The sequence below is a fragment of the Ochotona princeps genome, chromosome 10, assembly GCF_030435755.1.
Source record: "Ochotona princeps isolate mOchPri1 chromosome 10, mOchPri1.hap1, whole genome shotgun sequence".
NCBI lineage: Eukaryota > Metazoa > Chordata > Mammalia > Lagomorpha > Ochotonidae > Ochotona > Ochotona princeps.
The window spans coordinates 30,549,248-30,565,404 of record NC_080841.1 but is presented as its reverse complement, the minus strand read 5'-3'; the positions used below and the strand labels follow the sequence as shown (position 1 = coordinate 30,565,404).

Genomic DNA, 16,157 nt, shown 5'->3' with positions numbered 1-16,157 from the left:
TAAAGGACTGTCCAGGCATGTGCTGTGACTGTTGTACTTTGTTTTTAGTTGGAGTTATTTTCCCAGGACAAATTTTTACAGTGGGAAAACTTTCAAATTCTTACTGTTTTTGAATATGCTGACACGTACTAGTTTGCCTACAATCAGTACTCACTGAAATGAGTGATCATAGGAGCTTAACCATTTTCATCTTTAACAAAAATTTGCTTGCTCTTTCACTCAGTTTCTTCAGTGTTGGGAATTAGCAAAGGTAAATTTTGTAAATTCAGTAAATGTGAAAGCTTGAATTCTTTGGTTGGAGTGTTTTTACGATACAGTCTCTATTTGTATTGGAAGAAAGATTGTTAGTGAGTTTAGTTACCTGTTTACTTGAATAATCAGGTAAATTTCAACCTAATAACTATGTTTACTTAAATTTTACTATTGAAATCTTAAACTTGGAAGTGGGATATTTAATTTGGTTGAAAGCACCAATTTTGGGGTGTGTGTGCACATGGCGTAAAGGCAGGGTTCCCTCCAGCTCTATCTTCTGTCCCATCTCCTCCAAAAGCAACTGGATTAGGTTCTGAGGTATCCTTTCAGAAAGTGCCCAAGCACTGGCGGGTGCTGGGTGTGGGGTCCTCTGAGTAACCCTTATAGGACTGATGGCAGAATTTATTTATAGTGTGGGTGGGGCACATACTAACAACTGTGTAAATGTTTGATAAACATATAAATAAAAGGGGCAGGCGGATTGATGTGGTTTGTCCTTGGGTGTGAAGCACTTGAAGTACTCCAGGTCCCTTGGGATTCTGCAGCACTGCCTCTGGAGGACTGCGGTCCAGGTGGGTCCCAGGTGTTCTGGTCCCCTTCAGCCAGGGGAGTGCCAGGCTGCTGTATGGTCCATCTGGACTCCCAGCTGACATTGACTGGGAGGAAGGCGGCCATCACCGCTGCGGACAGCACTGGTAACCCTAGCGTTTCTCCTCTGTTTCCAGATGTTCCTTACCGTGTACCTCAGTAACAACGAGCAGCACTTTACGGAAGTTCCAGTTACCCCGGACACAACGTGTCGAGATGTGGTGGATCTGTGCAAAGAGCCCGGCGAGAGTGAGTGCCACCTGGCCGAAGTGTGGTGTGGCTCTGGTAGGTGGCGGGTGCCCCAGTGCTCAGTCCTTTCGGGTTACAGGCTTGGCTTGAGCTGACTGCTCACGGTTGCGCACCGGGACCGTGGGCCGTGCCAGGAGTGGGGATCTCAGTTCTCGCAGCCTGCTATGATGGTGAATCTTCTGGCTACTTCTCTGGAATTAAACTGCTGAGTGCAATATAAAAGATCATAGGTCAGGTGACTAATGTCCCCTAGGAACACTTCTGAGTGGCTGAGGCCGCATGTGTGGTGCTCAGAGGTCATGTGTGTGTGTGTGTTTAGGTGTCGCTTAGCTAGAACTTAGTCATTTGAGTCTTGTGGGCTGTTAGGGAGAGCTGCCCAGTGAGTGTGGCAGGAGGCCTCATGGGAAGCCTTGTGGTCGGCCTCTCCCTGGGAGTTTCTGGAGCTCTAGGATGGGGCAGCCTGTCTTTTTGGCTGCAATGGGTATTTGTGAGCAGGGGAGTAATTTGTCATCATTTCTGCCTTGGTCCTGCACCGCTGGGTCCATGTCCTCAGGGCAGGTTCCACACTGCACTCCCCGTGTGCTCTCAGCCCGTGGTCTCTGGCTGCCACCCAGCCCTCGCGTTGCACCAAGCAAGTCCTTTACTCACCTTCTTTGCACTGGCGTGTTGTAGAAGGTTTTGCATGCCCTGTGAATTGTTTAGATCTGTTTCTCTTTATGTAGGAACCAGATAAATCATTTGCACAAAAAAGTTCAAGTTATCTCTTTAAAAAAAAAAAGGAAAAATGATTCATTTATTTTAAAGGCAGCATTGGAGAGAGAGAGAGAGAGAGAGAGAGAGAGAGAGAGAAGGAGAAGGAGAAGGAGAAGGAGAAGGAGAAGGAGAAATAGAGAGCTTTCATTCACTGGTTTACTCCCCAAAAGGCCACAAAGGGCGGATCTGTGCCGGTCCAAGTGAGGAGCTTCACCCGGGTCTTCCACGTGATTGGGGGACCCTAGTCCTTAGGCCGTCCTCTGCTACATTCCCAGCATGTTATCAGGGAGCAGCCGGGACCTGAACTGGTGGCCCTCTGAGATGTCAGCATCACAGGTGGCACTACAGGTCGGAGCCTAACAAGCTAGTCCACGATGCTGACCCCATCCAAGTGATCTTTTTTAAAAATAAAAAGTAGATAATCTCTCTTGTTTGAAACTCTTCAGTGTTTTTTCTTGCACTCAGAATAAAGGCCTGGTAGAGTAGCACTCTACCAGCTGTAATCTAATACCATTTTTCTCCTTGCCTCCTTCTCTAACCTTTGAAGGTTTTATTTATCTGAAGGCAGGTGACAGAAACAGAGATCTTCCATCTACTAGTTCACTTAATGCCTGCAACAGCAAGGGCTGGGAAGGCTGAACCCCGGAGCTTGCGTCTTCCGCATGGGTGGCAGGGACCCAAGCACTTAAACTACCATCTGCTATTACCCAAAGTGCCCATCAACAGGAGCTGGATGAGAAATGGGTGAGACTGAAAACCCAGGTACTGTGATGTGGGACGTAGATGTTCCAGGTTGTGGTTTAACCCACTCTGTCTCAATACTTGTCCTTCCTTACAGCCTTTAAATATTCCTTGCATTTGCTAGGCTCCACCCCTCTTCTTCAGAGCCCTTGTTAGTAGGTTCTATATGCCTGTATGACCAGTTGCTTTCTCAGCAGCTTTTGTTATTGCTAGTTCCTTCTGGTCATTTACATTTCAGTTATTTCAACCTTCTTGAAGAGGCTTTGCTGAGCAAGCTGCTTGAGCAGCCACAAAGGGGGTGGGCACTGTGGTGCAGATGGTTAGGCTGCTGTGTGGGACACCTCTGTCTCACACTGCTGATGTGCCTGGGAAGGCAGGTGATGATGGCCCCCACACGGGAGACCTGGATGGTTGCTTCCAGACCCTGGCTGCTGGCTTTAGCTCAGCTCTGGCTGTTGCAGACTTTTTGGGGGAGTAAACCAATGGATGGGACATCTCTCTTTCTCCTTGTCTCTTTGTCTTTGTGTCTCTGTCACTCAATCTGATTTTCAAGTAAGTAAATACATCTTTGAAAAGTAGCCATGAATGTAGTTCCTTATTATATCCTGATTTAATCCTCTGCAGAACACGTCACTCTCTGACGTCTATGTGTATGTTTGTGTTTATTGACTGTTTAACGCCTGTAGCCTCACACACACACTGGACTGTCAAACACCTCAGAGCAGAGACCCTGTTGAGCCTGTATCTCCAGCCCAAGGGTAGTGGCTGATACCTCATGGGAGCTTAAGAAATATTTCCTGGGTGAGTAAATGAACTAGCCACCTCTGACAACCTCCTTACACTTAGAAAATGACCTGGCTTCGTCCTTCCCTGGGATGACTGAAACCATCCTCTGTGGGTCTCAACTTCCTTCCTCTGTGCCTCGGCTTCTTGCTCATTCTCTTAGAGAAAGAAAATTCTCTGTCTTTGCCAAGCCTTTATTCTCTTGAAACTCTTGATTCCACCTATTCCCTGCTGTTCTCTCTACGCCTCTTGTATTTTGGCTCAGTTGAGTTTACACAGCCTTTAAAAAAAAAAAAGATTTATTTATTTTTATTAGAATGGCATACCTACAAAGAGAAGGAGAAGATCTTCTGTCCACTGTTTCACTCCCCAAGTGGCCGCAATAGTCAGAGCTGATCCTATTTGAAGCCAGGAGTTAAGAGCTTCTTCCGGGTCTTCCATGCAGATGTAGGGCCCCAGGGCTTTGAGCGATCCTCTACTGCTTTCCCAGGCCACAAGCAGGGAGCTGGATGGGAAGTGGAACAGCTATGATATGAACCGTGCTCATAGGGGATGCCAGTGCCACAGATAGAGGCTTAACCTACTGTGCCACAGTGCTGGTCCCTCTCCTCTTGCTTTTATAAATGCTATAGTGAAAATCCTTTTAGGAGCCCTGTTATTTATTTATTGAAACTATTCAGTTAGTTTGTTTTTACTTTGTTGGAGGGGGCAGTCAAAGAGGGAGAGACTGAGAGCAAAGGGGCGGGGCAGAGATCTTCCCATCCACTGGTTCACTCCCGAAATTGCGTGTGATGGCCAGGGCTGGGGCAGGCCAAAGCTTATGGGTGGCAGGGACCCTCATATTTGAGCCGTCGTTTACTATCTCCCAGGGTATGTGAGAGCAGAAGCTGGAATGAGAAGCAAGAGGCTGGGACTTGAGCAAGACGTTCCAATATGGGATGCAGACGTGCTGAGTACCATCTGAGCTGCTGTTGCCAGCGCCCACCCTGGGGGAGCCTCCGTGGAGGAGGCATCTCTACAGGCGGCTACCAAGGAGAAGAATTTCTTGGCTGAAGGTTCACACTTCAGCTTGTGATGTGTGTGAGGGTAGTTTAGGAAGCTACATGGGAAGACCACGTTAAAGATAAGTTTATATTATGGTGTGAAAAACTTCTGAAAGCCAGGCTGTTTTTCAAACTGTGTGTTTTCTGTGAGCCTCTTGGACACCTCTTATGTGTTGTCAGATTTCTGTCCGTGGATGCTGTATTGGTTCATGGATTTGGTATTGCTTCCAGTACTTCTAGAACTATACCACATCAATAGTTATTGCAGTCATATCTTACTTTGTGCTAGCCTGTAAAATGGCCTTTGGTTGAAATTTGCGTTTTTTAAAATTATGACTACGTTTTGCCTGTTTTTCTGCTTGTTTTAGTTATTTGAGTTTCCATGTTTCCCCTCATGTCCCTTGCTTGCGTTGGCATTTGTTTCTCTCCTGACTTGTGGGCATTTGACAAACTCTTCTTGGATCTCAAGAATCTGTGCTACCTTCGCTCCAATGAAGGAACCATGTTCTGTTATTTCATTCTATTGGTGTTATAAGTCTTACCTTATCTTTTTTTTTCCATTTCTTGCTTCTTAATGTGTATTTCCTAGTTGCTTATTTGGCTGTAGAGACTGTGCTTGTCTGGGGGGAAACAGAAGCAGGCTACCTGCCTCAGGTATCTTCTGGTGCACTGGAGAGGTGGGTCTTGTCCTGCATTTTTGTGACAGTGCAGTGCGTGCACTAACACACGGCTGAGGCCCATCTGCAGGTGGAGGAAAGGATGCCTGCCTGGGACGCTGGTGTGGATGTTCAGAGTCCCACGGGCAGGAAGGCTGTGACTAGCAGATGGGTGTGGCAGAGCGGTGGGGTAGGAGGGAGCTCTGAGAGCCTTTGAAGTGTCTGTCAGTGGGTGCAGGCCCACACCGGCTCTGGAACCTGCGTGCCCATAACCCACTGGGGCAGGTCAGTGGGGAATAGGAGGCAGTGGGGTCCCTCGCTCGGGAGTTTCACTTCTTTCCTTGTGGTGCAATAGCATGTGCATGTGAGAGCCTGTGTGCTTGTGTCCATATGTGTGTATGCGTGTGTGTGTGCATGCACACGTATGTGTGTGGTTTCTTATGGAAGGTGTCTCAGTTTGAGTGGTTCCTTTTGGGGAGGATCCTAGAGTTTTTGGGGTCTACAGAGGGAGGTTATGTGGGACACCTGGGGAGGAGCAGCACTGCTCTGTGTTGTCCTCAGGCAGATTGTTTGGGGTCATGAACTCCTGAAGGCTTGGCTGCTCCTGCCTCTGCCCACGGTGTTGCTTTAAGGTGTTGAGATCCTGCCTTTGATGACTGGCCGGTGTGTCAGGTTTCCTCAGGCCATTTCACAGTTCTTGTATTTAGAAATCATACTGACATTGTAATCTTTTCTTTGATTTTGAGTAGTTGTCTTCTTAAATAGCTTGTTGGATTTTTATATCCAGTTCCTTTCCTGAGATTGGAAGGTTCTTTTGAGGAGAGCTTAAAACGTATCTTTTTTGCTGAAGCAGCTTCAGTGTACCAGGGTGTCAGGCCGGACTTTCTGTGTCCAGCAGAGTTCTGGCAGGTGCCTCTGGTGCTGGAAGAAGGACCAGGGAGATAAAGAAGTCTGTTGTCATAAATAGCCTCGTGCTTGGAAATGACTAGGCCTCGGTTCCAAATGTTGGTTATACAATAATACTTTAACAATAGCTTTATGACAGCCTATATTAAAAACCATATATATATATATATATATATTTGTATTTTTAAAGTAAGATTAGGCTGTATAGAAAGTTGCTTTTAAATTTTTCTTTGTGTACTTAGAAACTGGTGTAGATGTCAGTGTTGGGGGGAACCCTGTGGTGTAGCAGATGACAGACCCTGATGGAATCCTGAGTGCCCGTGGGTGACGGAGCCCTCCGGGTTAGACTTGCTCCTGACAGCTGGCTTGCCTCCATTCCTCTTTCCAGGACTTCATTGATTTGTCAGTGATTATGTGTTAGAGATCTTTTGCAGATCGTTTTCTGGATTCTTTTTAATAATAATGATAAAGAGATCAGAGATACTAAGAACTACATCTGTAGTGCATATTTTGCTTGAATGTTATGTGTATAGTCACTTTTACCTGTAGATAATGTGTATCCATAGGTAAGTGCCTTTCCTGTACCCACAGAATATGTAGATAACATGTCTTTCCTTTACTTGTAGATAAATTTCTACCCATTTCTTGTAGAACGCCCGGTTGCTGATAACGAGCTGCTGTTTGATGTTCTTCAACGATTCGGAAGTCGGAGGAACGAGGTCCGTTTCTTCCTTCGCCATGAACGTGCCCCTGGCAGAGACGTTGGTAGGTGGTATCTTATGAGATGCAGCCCTTATCTTGGAGTTCCTGGAGGTGTGATGGCATTTGATGAGGAGCCAGGTGGTCTGTGGGGTGAGTGAGGGTAGGAAGCAAGCAGTGGGGATAGACTGCTCTCCTGAGAGCTGCTCTTGGTGCAGGAGAGCGCGGGTATGGTTTTGATTGCAGGGGGGAGATAGGTGGACTATGGCCTTTTTGTGTGGGTGGGCAGGAGTTGGTGGAGGCTGGGCCTGCCAGGAGCTGCTCCCTGAGCCCTGGTGGAGAGACTCCTTCCTCTGTTGCCGCAGACAGAAGGAGAGTGGCAGTTGATGCAGCTAGGTGGGGGCATTTTGTGGCGTCAGTTTAAAGGACTTTTCATCTGCAAACAGTTGATTTGTCTGAGATGGGGACAGAATCACCTGAAAATAAGGATGACAGAGGTGGGTGGCAGCTTGAGCTGCTGTGGGGACACCAGGGACATTGAATGCCAGTAGCGCCGAGGCCAGTTGGGACGGGAGCCATGGGGCTGGTGTGGGTGGTGGGCATTTCTCTGCTCGTGCTCTGCAGCCCAGGAGGTTGTGAGAGGAGGAGACTGTTGGCTTGACCCAGTGTTGGGGTTTTCCAGACAAATTCAGTTGGTGAGTCAGCAGGATGGGGAGAAGAAGGTGTCAGTAAGGTGACGGCTGGCTGTGAGGAGAGGAGACCGACTGCCCCTAGGCTGCAGGGTTCAGCTGGGCTAATGCAGAGGTGTGCGAGATGGGTGCATTGAAAGGAATTTGTGGTAAAAAATTAACAGGTTGGAATTTAACATGTCAGAGGTAGGACATTTGTGGATGTTGTCCTCTCCGTGTGGGCCCTGAAGTGAGCATGAGTTAGAATGAGAGTGAGAGGCCAGCTCTAGGGTGGGCAGCCCTCCAGAGTGCAGCAGGACCTGGGGTCTAGAACTGTCAATGGCCACTTGTTTGTGGGGCTGTGACGGGGTTCCAGATGCCAGCGAGGGGAGGCAGAGGTGATTGTTAAGACGCCAAGACAAATTGGACCTCAGGTGCTGTAGACCCTGGAGACACAGCTACTGCCTGTGGCCCTGAGATCTTGGGGTGTGGGAGGCCGAGTAGCCTTAGAGCTGAGGTTGGGGGCCTCCATTCTTACTGGTGAGCAATGAGTTGAGACATGGTGACTGTGTTTCTAGAAATGTTGGACTCTTTAAGCCAGACAGTTGAGGCTAATGTGTTTAGGAGTAAGATTGAGGGTAAAGGACGTTAGTTGCTGAACATTATGAACTCTAACATTGGTTAGTGTAGCTTTAGCACAAGTGTCTGGTTCCTGACCACTAGGAGTTAAATTTAGTCTGGCCTCTTCTACTTGTCTTGATCCTTGGGGGTTAATTGACTTATCAGAAGCCACCCCTAGTAACTCAACCAGCAGTGGACCCAGGCCCACCTCAGCCAGCTGGCTCACATGCCTTTCCATACCACTGGTGTCTACTTCTTTTAAAGTGAAGCATACATTACTTTTTCCCTAAGCAAGTCATCATTTGCCTCTTATTTTTTAGTTTGTTCTGTGTTTACATTACTGCTTAATTGTGCATTCTTTTCTACTTAAAATGGGTTGAATTTGTACTGTTTGCCTGCCAGTTCTGGTGTCTTTCTGTGCGATACTGGGTGAATTATTAACTTGTCTCACTGGTACAATGTACAGTTTCAGTGTTTGTAATGTGAGAAACAGCGTCTGAGGACATGAGACCGGTCTTCCCTCACTACACACCAGCGCCCCACAGTGTTGACCCTGGGGTAGGGCAGGATGCCCTGTTTTAGTACAGGCTTCTAGATTGAGGATGTTGGGACTTGGTTTCTAGGCCTTTTTCTCAATTTAACTAGGACTTCTGACCCAGAACCTGTAGGAAATGATTTTTTAAAGCTGGCACTCTTCCTCATTAGTTATATAACTGATTATACAAAGGAGAAGCTAGCTATTAAATGCTCGCTCTCTGACAAGGCAACAAAGAAAGCAATTATTTTTAAATTACAGAACTTTTTTTTTTCCTGTAAAAATATTGTGACAGAATTCACCTGAGTTATTTTGTTCAAGAAATGAGCAATTTTAAAAATAGGGTAACACATCAGAGTCAGGTGAATATATGATGGGTGGCTCCAAGGATGCCTGTTTGTTTGTTGGCGTGGGAATTTGTCCTCAGCTTTTTGGCAAGTGTCGTGAATATTGGATTCAAAATAAATTTAAATTTTGTCTTTTAAATCTAAATTTTCATAAGTAATTTGGTAGTTTTCCTGATTTGCACAAAGTACAAGTGTGAGCTTAATCTCTTTGAAAAAATGTTAGTATTATTTATTATAATTGTTAAACTAATGCTTTTGAAAGTAGTGACATTAAGTGATAATAAAAAATTCTCTTTTTAGTTCAAAAAAGCAGACTCTAGTATTTTCTAGTTAGTAATTTCTTGAACTGGGAAAATGGGAATTATTTGTTTTAAACTTAAATGGGAAAACACTTCATAGTATGTTTAAGCAAAATGTTGTCACTAAACCAAATAAATGTTATACCATTTGTTCTATTTTCAATTCTTAAAAAAGTTACAAATGCTGTTAATGAATGGATACAAGGGTTGACTGATTTAATTTTCAGTTAATTGACTCTTGATTTCACTACTGAAGAGCTCCAGAAGAGAGGTCTTGGAAAAGTAACTGAACAAATAGCATGAATTACCCACAAAGCGCGTTCATTAGTTGTGTTAATTTTCCCTGCTTTGGTGTGCGAATCAGGCAGCTTCCCTAATGATAAGCAGTGGTATGTGGTATTTCATAGTGCTGACTTTTCACTGTTCCATGTAATTGATTTTCCGGAACAGAATGAATTATGAGATCTTCTCTCCATTGATAGTAGAAAACATCTTACGTACATGTTCAATTTAAGTATCAAACAACAACAACAAAGCTCAGAATGAACTGTTGCTTCAAACAGTGGTCAGCTCTGGTGTTAATGCCAAATTTTTAAATTTTGTCCTCAGCGAGTGGACCAAGGCCTCAGGATGCAGGCTTAAAAAGAAATGGTGTGACAGTACCTGGGGAACATCGCAGAAACGAGAATGGTGTAAGTAGTTGTTTTAATCCATACTGCATATGCTGTGGTGGCACTGCCTTCTTATCCTTTGAGTCTCATTTGTTGTGGAGTGGGTTCATGATGGCCCTTTTCTTAAAGGATATTTGAGGGTCTGGACTTGTGCCATAGTTGGTTAGGCTGTGTCTGTAGCCACCGGCATCACCTATCTAGCTGGCTGAGAGTGCTGGCTGCTCTGCTTGTGATCTAACTCCCTCCTAATTCTGGGAAAGCAGTGGAATATGCTACCCATGTGGGAGACCCAGTTGGAGTTCGAGGCTCCTGGCTTTGACCTAGCCCAGCTCTGGTTGTTGCTGCCATTTGGGAAGTGAAACAGCAGATACAAGATTTCCCTGTCCTTCCCCATCTCTCTGTAACCCTGACTTTCAAGTAAAAAAAAAAAAAAGAAAAAGGGATATTTACGGCCTGATTTGATAGTCCAGTGGCTAAGTCCTTGCCTTGCAAGTGCCAGTGTCCCATATGGGCGCCAGTTCATGTCCCAGCTACTCTGCTTCCCATCCAGCTCCCTGCCTGTGGCCTGGGAAAACAGTAGAGAACAGCCCAAAGCCTTGGGACTCTGCACCCACATGGGAGACCTGGAAGAAGCTTCTAGCTCTTGGCTCTGGTCAGCTCATCTTTGGCTGTTGTGGCCACTTGAAGAGTGAATCAGCAAATGGAAGATCATTGTCTCTGTGTCTCAAATCTGCCTTTCCAAGAAAAATAAATCAGTCTGTTTTAAAAGAATATTTAAATTTATGTCATAGGAACTATTAATTTTATTGAGTAAAGCAATTATTTTCATGTTCCTTAAAGACATTTTATGTACAGAACTCACAACTTTTTTTTTTTTCAAGATTTATTTGTTCACTCCCCAAATGGCTACAATGGCCAGAGTTGAGCCAATGAAAAACCAGCAGCCAGGAGCTTCTCCTGGGTCTCCCACGCGAGGTACAGGGCCCAAGGACTTGAACCATCCTCCACCGTTTTCTCAGGCCACAAGCAGGGAGCTGGATGGAAGTGGACAGGTGGTACTGGAACTGGGACCTATTTTGAATGCTTCCCCACAGGTGGAGGATTAGCCTGCTGTGCTGCTGCACTGGGCCCTTTATTTTTTTTATCTTAAGTATCTTCATTAATGAACGATGACCCTGAAAAGATGACAAAAGTGGTCCCAGTCATTAGTGGACTTTCTGATTGTATCTGGACACTCTGGGGTTTAACTTACAAAAACAACTTTGTGGAGGTATAATTGATGTACAGTAAGTTGTGTCTTTAAGTTGTACAGTTTGGTAAATTTTAATTTAAGGCATAATTGTTGGTGCTGAGAGCTACTCTACTGTCTGGAGGTAGCAGTTTGTCCATTGAGCTCTTGATAAATGCATTTGGTTTTGTTTTCAGTTTTTGGTTATTCTGTGTCAAGTTGCTATGGGTACTTGGGTATAAGCCTTCATAAAGGCATTTCCTTTTATTTTTCCTAAGCAATTCAGGAAATTAGAAGTAGACTACCTGGGCTATCGGATAGGTGTATAGTAACTCGTATATTTATAAGAAACTGCTCAACTATTCCAAAGTAATTGTGATTTTACCTTTCATCAGAGACTACTAGTTTTTCACCTATTTGTCACTGTTTGCTATGGCCAATTCTTTAATTTAGTTGGAAGAGTTAGAGAGAGAGAGAAATCTTCCATCTAACAGTGACTTAACTAAGAAGAAGTTCTGAATTACGATCAGGTACAATTGATCAGTTTTTTTAAACAAAACATACTTTTGGCATTTCATATAAAAACTTTTTATCTAACCCAACATTACAAATGATTCTTTTCCTCTGTCCTCTTTTTAAAGTATTGATTTTAGGTTTCACATTCAAATCTGTGATTCCTTGAGTTAACATTTGCGTGTGGAAATCACAGCTCCTCTCCCTTTTGTGTATGAATATCCTCTTGCACAAGCAGTATTTGTTGAAAAGGTGATTGTTTCTCTACTCAGCTGCATCGATACCTTTGTCTAAAACCAGTTCCCCCATATATGTGTGGGTTTATTTTGTGCTTTTTATTCTGTTTCATTGATCTGCTTACCTGTCTTGACGTCAGCACCGCACTGTATTGGTTACTGGTCTTGAAGTCAGATGGTGTCAGTTCTCCAGCCTTACTTACTCTTTTTGGAGTTGTTTTTTTGGCTCTTCTAGATACTCTGTATATCCATGTGAAGTTTGACTCTGGTGATTAATTTATGCAAAAATGTTTTTCTGGAATCTTGGGATTCTGTTGACTCTATAGAAAAGTTTAGGAAGAATTGCTGCATTGACGATATGGAGCTTTTAAATTCATGAACATGGTGTATCTGCCTGTTTTATGCTGTCTTTCTCTCAGCAATATTTGAAAATTTTGGTGGTTAGGTCTTGCACATCTGTAAAGTTTATCCCGAATTCATATTGGGTGCTATTATAAGTAGTATTTAAAAATTTCCATTTTGGGGGGCTGGCATAGTGGTGCAGCTAGTTGAGCAACTGTCTGCAGGGTTGGTATCCTATATTGGTGCAAGTATCAGCTGCTGCACTTCAGACCCAGCTCCCTGCTAATCGCGTGGGGAAAGCAGAGGAAGACAGCCCAACTACTTGGGACCTTGCACTCGTACGGGAGACCCATGACTCAGCCCTGGCCATGTAGCCATTCGAGTAACATTCAATTTCTGAATGTTGCTAATGCATAAAAATGCAATTGATTTTTTTTCTTTTTTGCACATTAACCTTTTATTCTACAATCCTGCTAAGTAATTTACAGCTTTTCTTCATAGGCGATTATGTTTGTGATGCCACTTTGTTTCTTATTTTATTGCACTGGCTGGAACCTCTGTGATGATATTGGATAGATATGAGAGTGGATGTTGTTTCTTTGTTCCTGATGACCCAATGTGTCTTGAGTTTTTTAGTGCTAATATATGTTTAAAATTATGTTCCAGTGACTGTATTTTGAGTTTGTTACCAGTGCCCCTGTACTGTTGATTCTGATCAAACACTACTCTTCCAATAGAAATGAACTTTTTCTGAGTCCTTCACTGTTCAACTGTTTCAGTTTACATCTTGGCATGAAATGGTGGTGTTCTATATAGTAAATGTTCTATCTTAAGGAAATGTATTGAGCAACAATTTTATCATAACTAGTTCTCATATACTGAGTGGTACTGAGGGAGGGATTTCTGTGATTGTTTCATAGTGAGTTGGGTTGTGTGTGTTTGTGTTTCACTTGTAGGTTAACAGTCCTAGGATGGATTTGACACTTGCAGAACTTCAGGAAATGGCCTCTCGTCAGCAGCAGCAGATTGAAGCCCAGCAACAAATGCTGGCCACTAAGGTAGTTTGTTTGTCAACCCTGCCCACAGGCGGCCGTTGTTAGTGTTGTTGCTTACAGGCCAGTCTCATTAAGCCAGCTGTGTCACAGGTGTGAGTTTGCGTTTGCAATCCCGGAGTTCCCTGTCGATTGCTGTTTTCTTCTCCTTCCGGCAGCATTTATTATCCCAGTTGTTCAAGATCTTCCTAATCTTGGATTCTGAATTTTATAAATTTATTTGTTTATTATTAAGATTTATTTATTTTTATTGGAACGTCAGATCTGTAGAGCAAAGGAGAGATAGGAAGATCTTCCATCCGTTGGTTCACTCCCCAAGTGGCCACAATGGCTGAAGCTGAGACGATCCAAAGCCAGGAGCCAGCAGCTCTTCTTGATCTCCCACGTGGATGCAGGGTCACAAGGCTTTGGGCCTTCCGCTGCTGCTCTCCCAGGCCACAAGCAGGGAGGTGAGGTGGGTGGGAAGCGGAGCAGCCAGAATATGAACCAGTGCCCATATGGGATCCTGGTGTGTGCAAGGCGAGGATTTAGCCTCCAGGCTACTGTGCTGGGCCCACAAATTTATTTACTTATTTATTTATTAGAGGGATTGGGGCAGCTTGGGGAGAGAGAGTGCTCCTCTGTCTTTACTGATTCTCTCCCTAAATGCTCACTATACCACCTCAGCTGAAGACCACAACCAGGAGCCTGGAACTCAATCCAAGTCTCTTTTGTGGGAGACAGAGATCCTACTACTTAAAGTATCACCTGCTGTTTCCCAGGGGTAGAATAAGAAGAAGCTGGAATTGGGAACAGCGCTAGGACTTAAGCCATTAGGCCTGCACAGGTTCCCAACCTGAGACCTAGCCACTGGGCTAAAAGCTTGTCCTGCCTGCCTGCTCCATCTCCCTCACCCCGCCTCTGACTTTGGTCAGGGTTTCCCATCCTGTGTTGAATCTCAGCAAAGCAGAAGAGTCATAAGGAGCCCTTCAGCTTTGTTGCTGGGACCTACCCTGGGCTGCCAGAAGAGGAATGTTCAAGTTTAATTCTGGCACTGTCCCTTTCTGTTGCTTGGCACCAATAGCAGGCTGTTAGCTTTTATTTGGGGACATTCTCTTAGCCACAAACTAATCCTGGCCTTGAACAAAGAAAACATGACATGTCTCTTCATTCCCATTAAAACCCGTCTCGCTGCCATTTTCCCTACCAGCCATGGGCGTCTAGTCTAAACCAGATGCCATCAGACATGGCATCTGCAGAGTAAATATTTTAGGAGTTGCAAGCTATGCTGCTTTTGTTACAAGTATCCAGCTCTGCTTTTGTATGCAGCCACAAACAATAGGCAAATGAATGGATGTGGCTGTGTTCTAATAAAATTCTCCATACAGAAGAACACAGTGTGCTGAATTTGGCTGTAGGCTTTAGTTTGCCACCTCCTGATATAAACACTCAGACCCTTAATGAATCAGTCTTATGAGCCCTGCCAGTCTATTGAGTTGGAGAGAACAGTGGTGATTTGACACAAGTTATCCAGTAGGGCTTTGGTGCCAAGGCTGGGGATGCTTTGAGGCAGTTTTAACCACACGCTGTGGCCATCCAGGTTCCTGTGTGTCCTTTTCTATCTGCACTGCCAGACAGCAGCTTTTTCGGAGTCAGGGTGTCCTTGCGTCTCAGACTTCAGTGTGCTTGTGACTCTCCTGGGCATCTTGGGGTCTCGTTGAGAAGCCATGGTCTGATGTAGCAGGTAGGAGTTGGAGATTGAGAGCTTGCATGTCTGACAAACTCCCAGATGGCACTGAGGCAGCAGGACATTGAGTGGCAGGAACATCTGTTCGTATAATAAGGATGATTATTGGGGAATAAATTTCCAGCTCATGTTCCTTATTTTGAAATGGTTTCCAGTGATACATTATAGGCATGTTCATGCTAGGAGCTTACTTTCAACGATAAATTGTGTGACTTGATTACTCAACTTTCGTTAAAAAATTTTCAATCTTCAGGAACAGCGCCTAAAGTTTTTAAAACAACAAGATCAGCGTCAACAGCAACAAGCAGCCGAACAGGAGAAGCTGAAGAGGCTCCGAGAAATAGCTGAAAGCCAGGAAGCCAAGCTGAAGGCCGTCAGAGCCTTGAAAGGCCACGTGGAACAGAAGCGGCTCAGCAACGGGAAACTGGGTGAGCTGCTCCGAGCAGGTTGACTTACTCTTCAGTGCAGTGTGAGCAGACCATTGTGGCCTGGGATGCCAGATTGGTGCAGGAAGTGTATCCACAGTAGGGAGAATAAGCTGAGGCTTTGTAGCTAACTTGCAAAGAGGATTTTTGAAGAAATAGAATCCACTGCAGTTTTAATGCTACTGGTTCCTTCTACTTGAATTCAGTTGTTGCAGGCTTCTTTCCTTCCTTTAAAGTATTGTTAAAGAATTTAAAAGTAGGGGTTTTTAAAATATTTTAAAGAATTTGAAGGTGATTTTTATTTGTGTAATAATAGTTCCGTGTATTTTCTTACTATTTCAAACGAAAGTTTAGTGCTACTACTCTGGTTACTGTTACAATTCGGGCTAGAGATGGAGGCAGGTTGGATAATGGGTGCTAAAATATGGTCTGATAAAAGTAACAGGTTCTGGTGTTCCATAGCACAGCGGGGTGACCAGTCCACAGTACTGGGTTACAGAATGTTTAAAGAGCTGAAAAAGGGGAGACAATGGAATCTAAATATACAAGATAAGGAAATAGCAAGCCTGGTTATATGGTTTGGTAGGTTATTTTGTGTATGTGTGTTAAGACACTACATTGTACTGCATAAAAGCGTACAATTTTTGCTTGTTACACATTTTAAACATAAAATGATTTTAAAAAAATTGAGATGAAAGGTTCTAGAGCGGTTTCATTGTTTACAAAATTTTGGTTTAATGTGTTATACATTCATACTGTAGATTCTGTGAAGTCGAGATGACTGTTGATTTCATTTGCTTCTGCAAGAACTAGATTCGTTCTAC

The 16,157-nt window shown here is 44.3% G+C and overlaps 1 protein-coding gene across 5 annotated transcripts in view; it reads left to right on the top strand.

Moving 5' to 3' along the window:
* Positions 1–16,157, top strand: part of TP53BP2 (tumor protein p53 binding protein 2) — a 59,788-nt gene that overhangs the window by 21,973 nt on the left and 21,658 nt on the right. For 4 of the 5 annotated variants that reach the window (XM_058669222.1, XM_058669221.1, XM_058669219.1 and 1 more), the window contains exons 2-6: positions 978–1,125; positions 6,623–6,736; positions 9,750–9,832; positions 13,087–13,188; positions 15,162–15,336. In XM_058669222.1, the coding sequence (XP_058525205.1) occupies positions 978–1,125; positions 6,623–6,736; positions 9,750–9,832; positions 13,087–13,188; positions 15,162–15,336 (622 nt within the window). Of the gene's footprint in view, positions 1–977; positions 1,126–6,622; positions 6,741–9,749; positions 9,833–13,086; positions 13,189–15,161; positions 15,337–16,157 lie in introns of all 5 variants that reach the window. The other variant, XM_058669220.1, reaches the window with a different exon arrangement.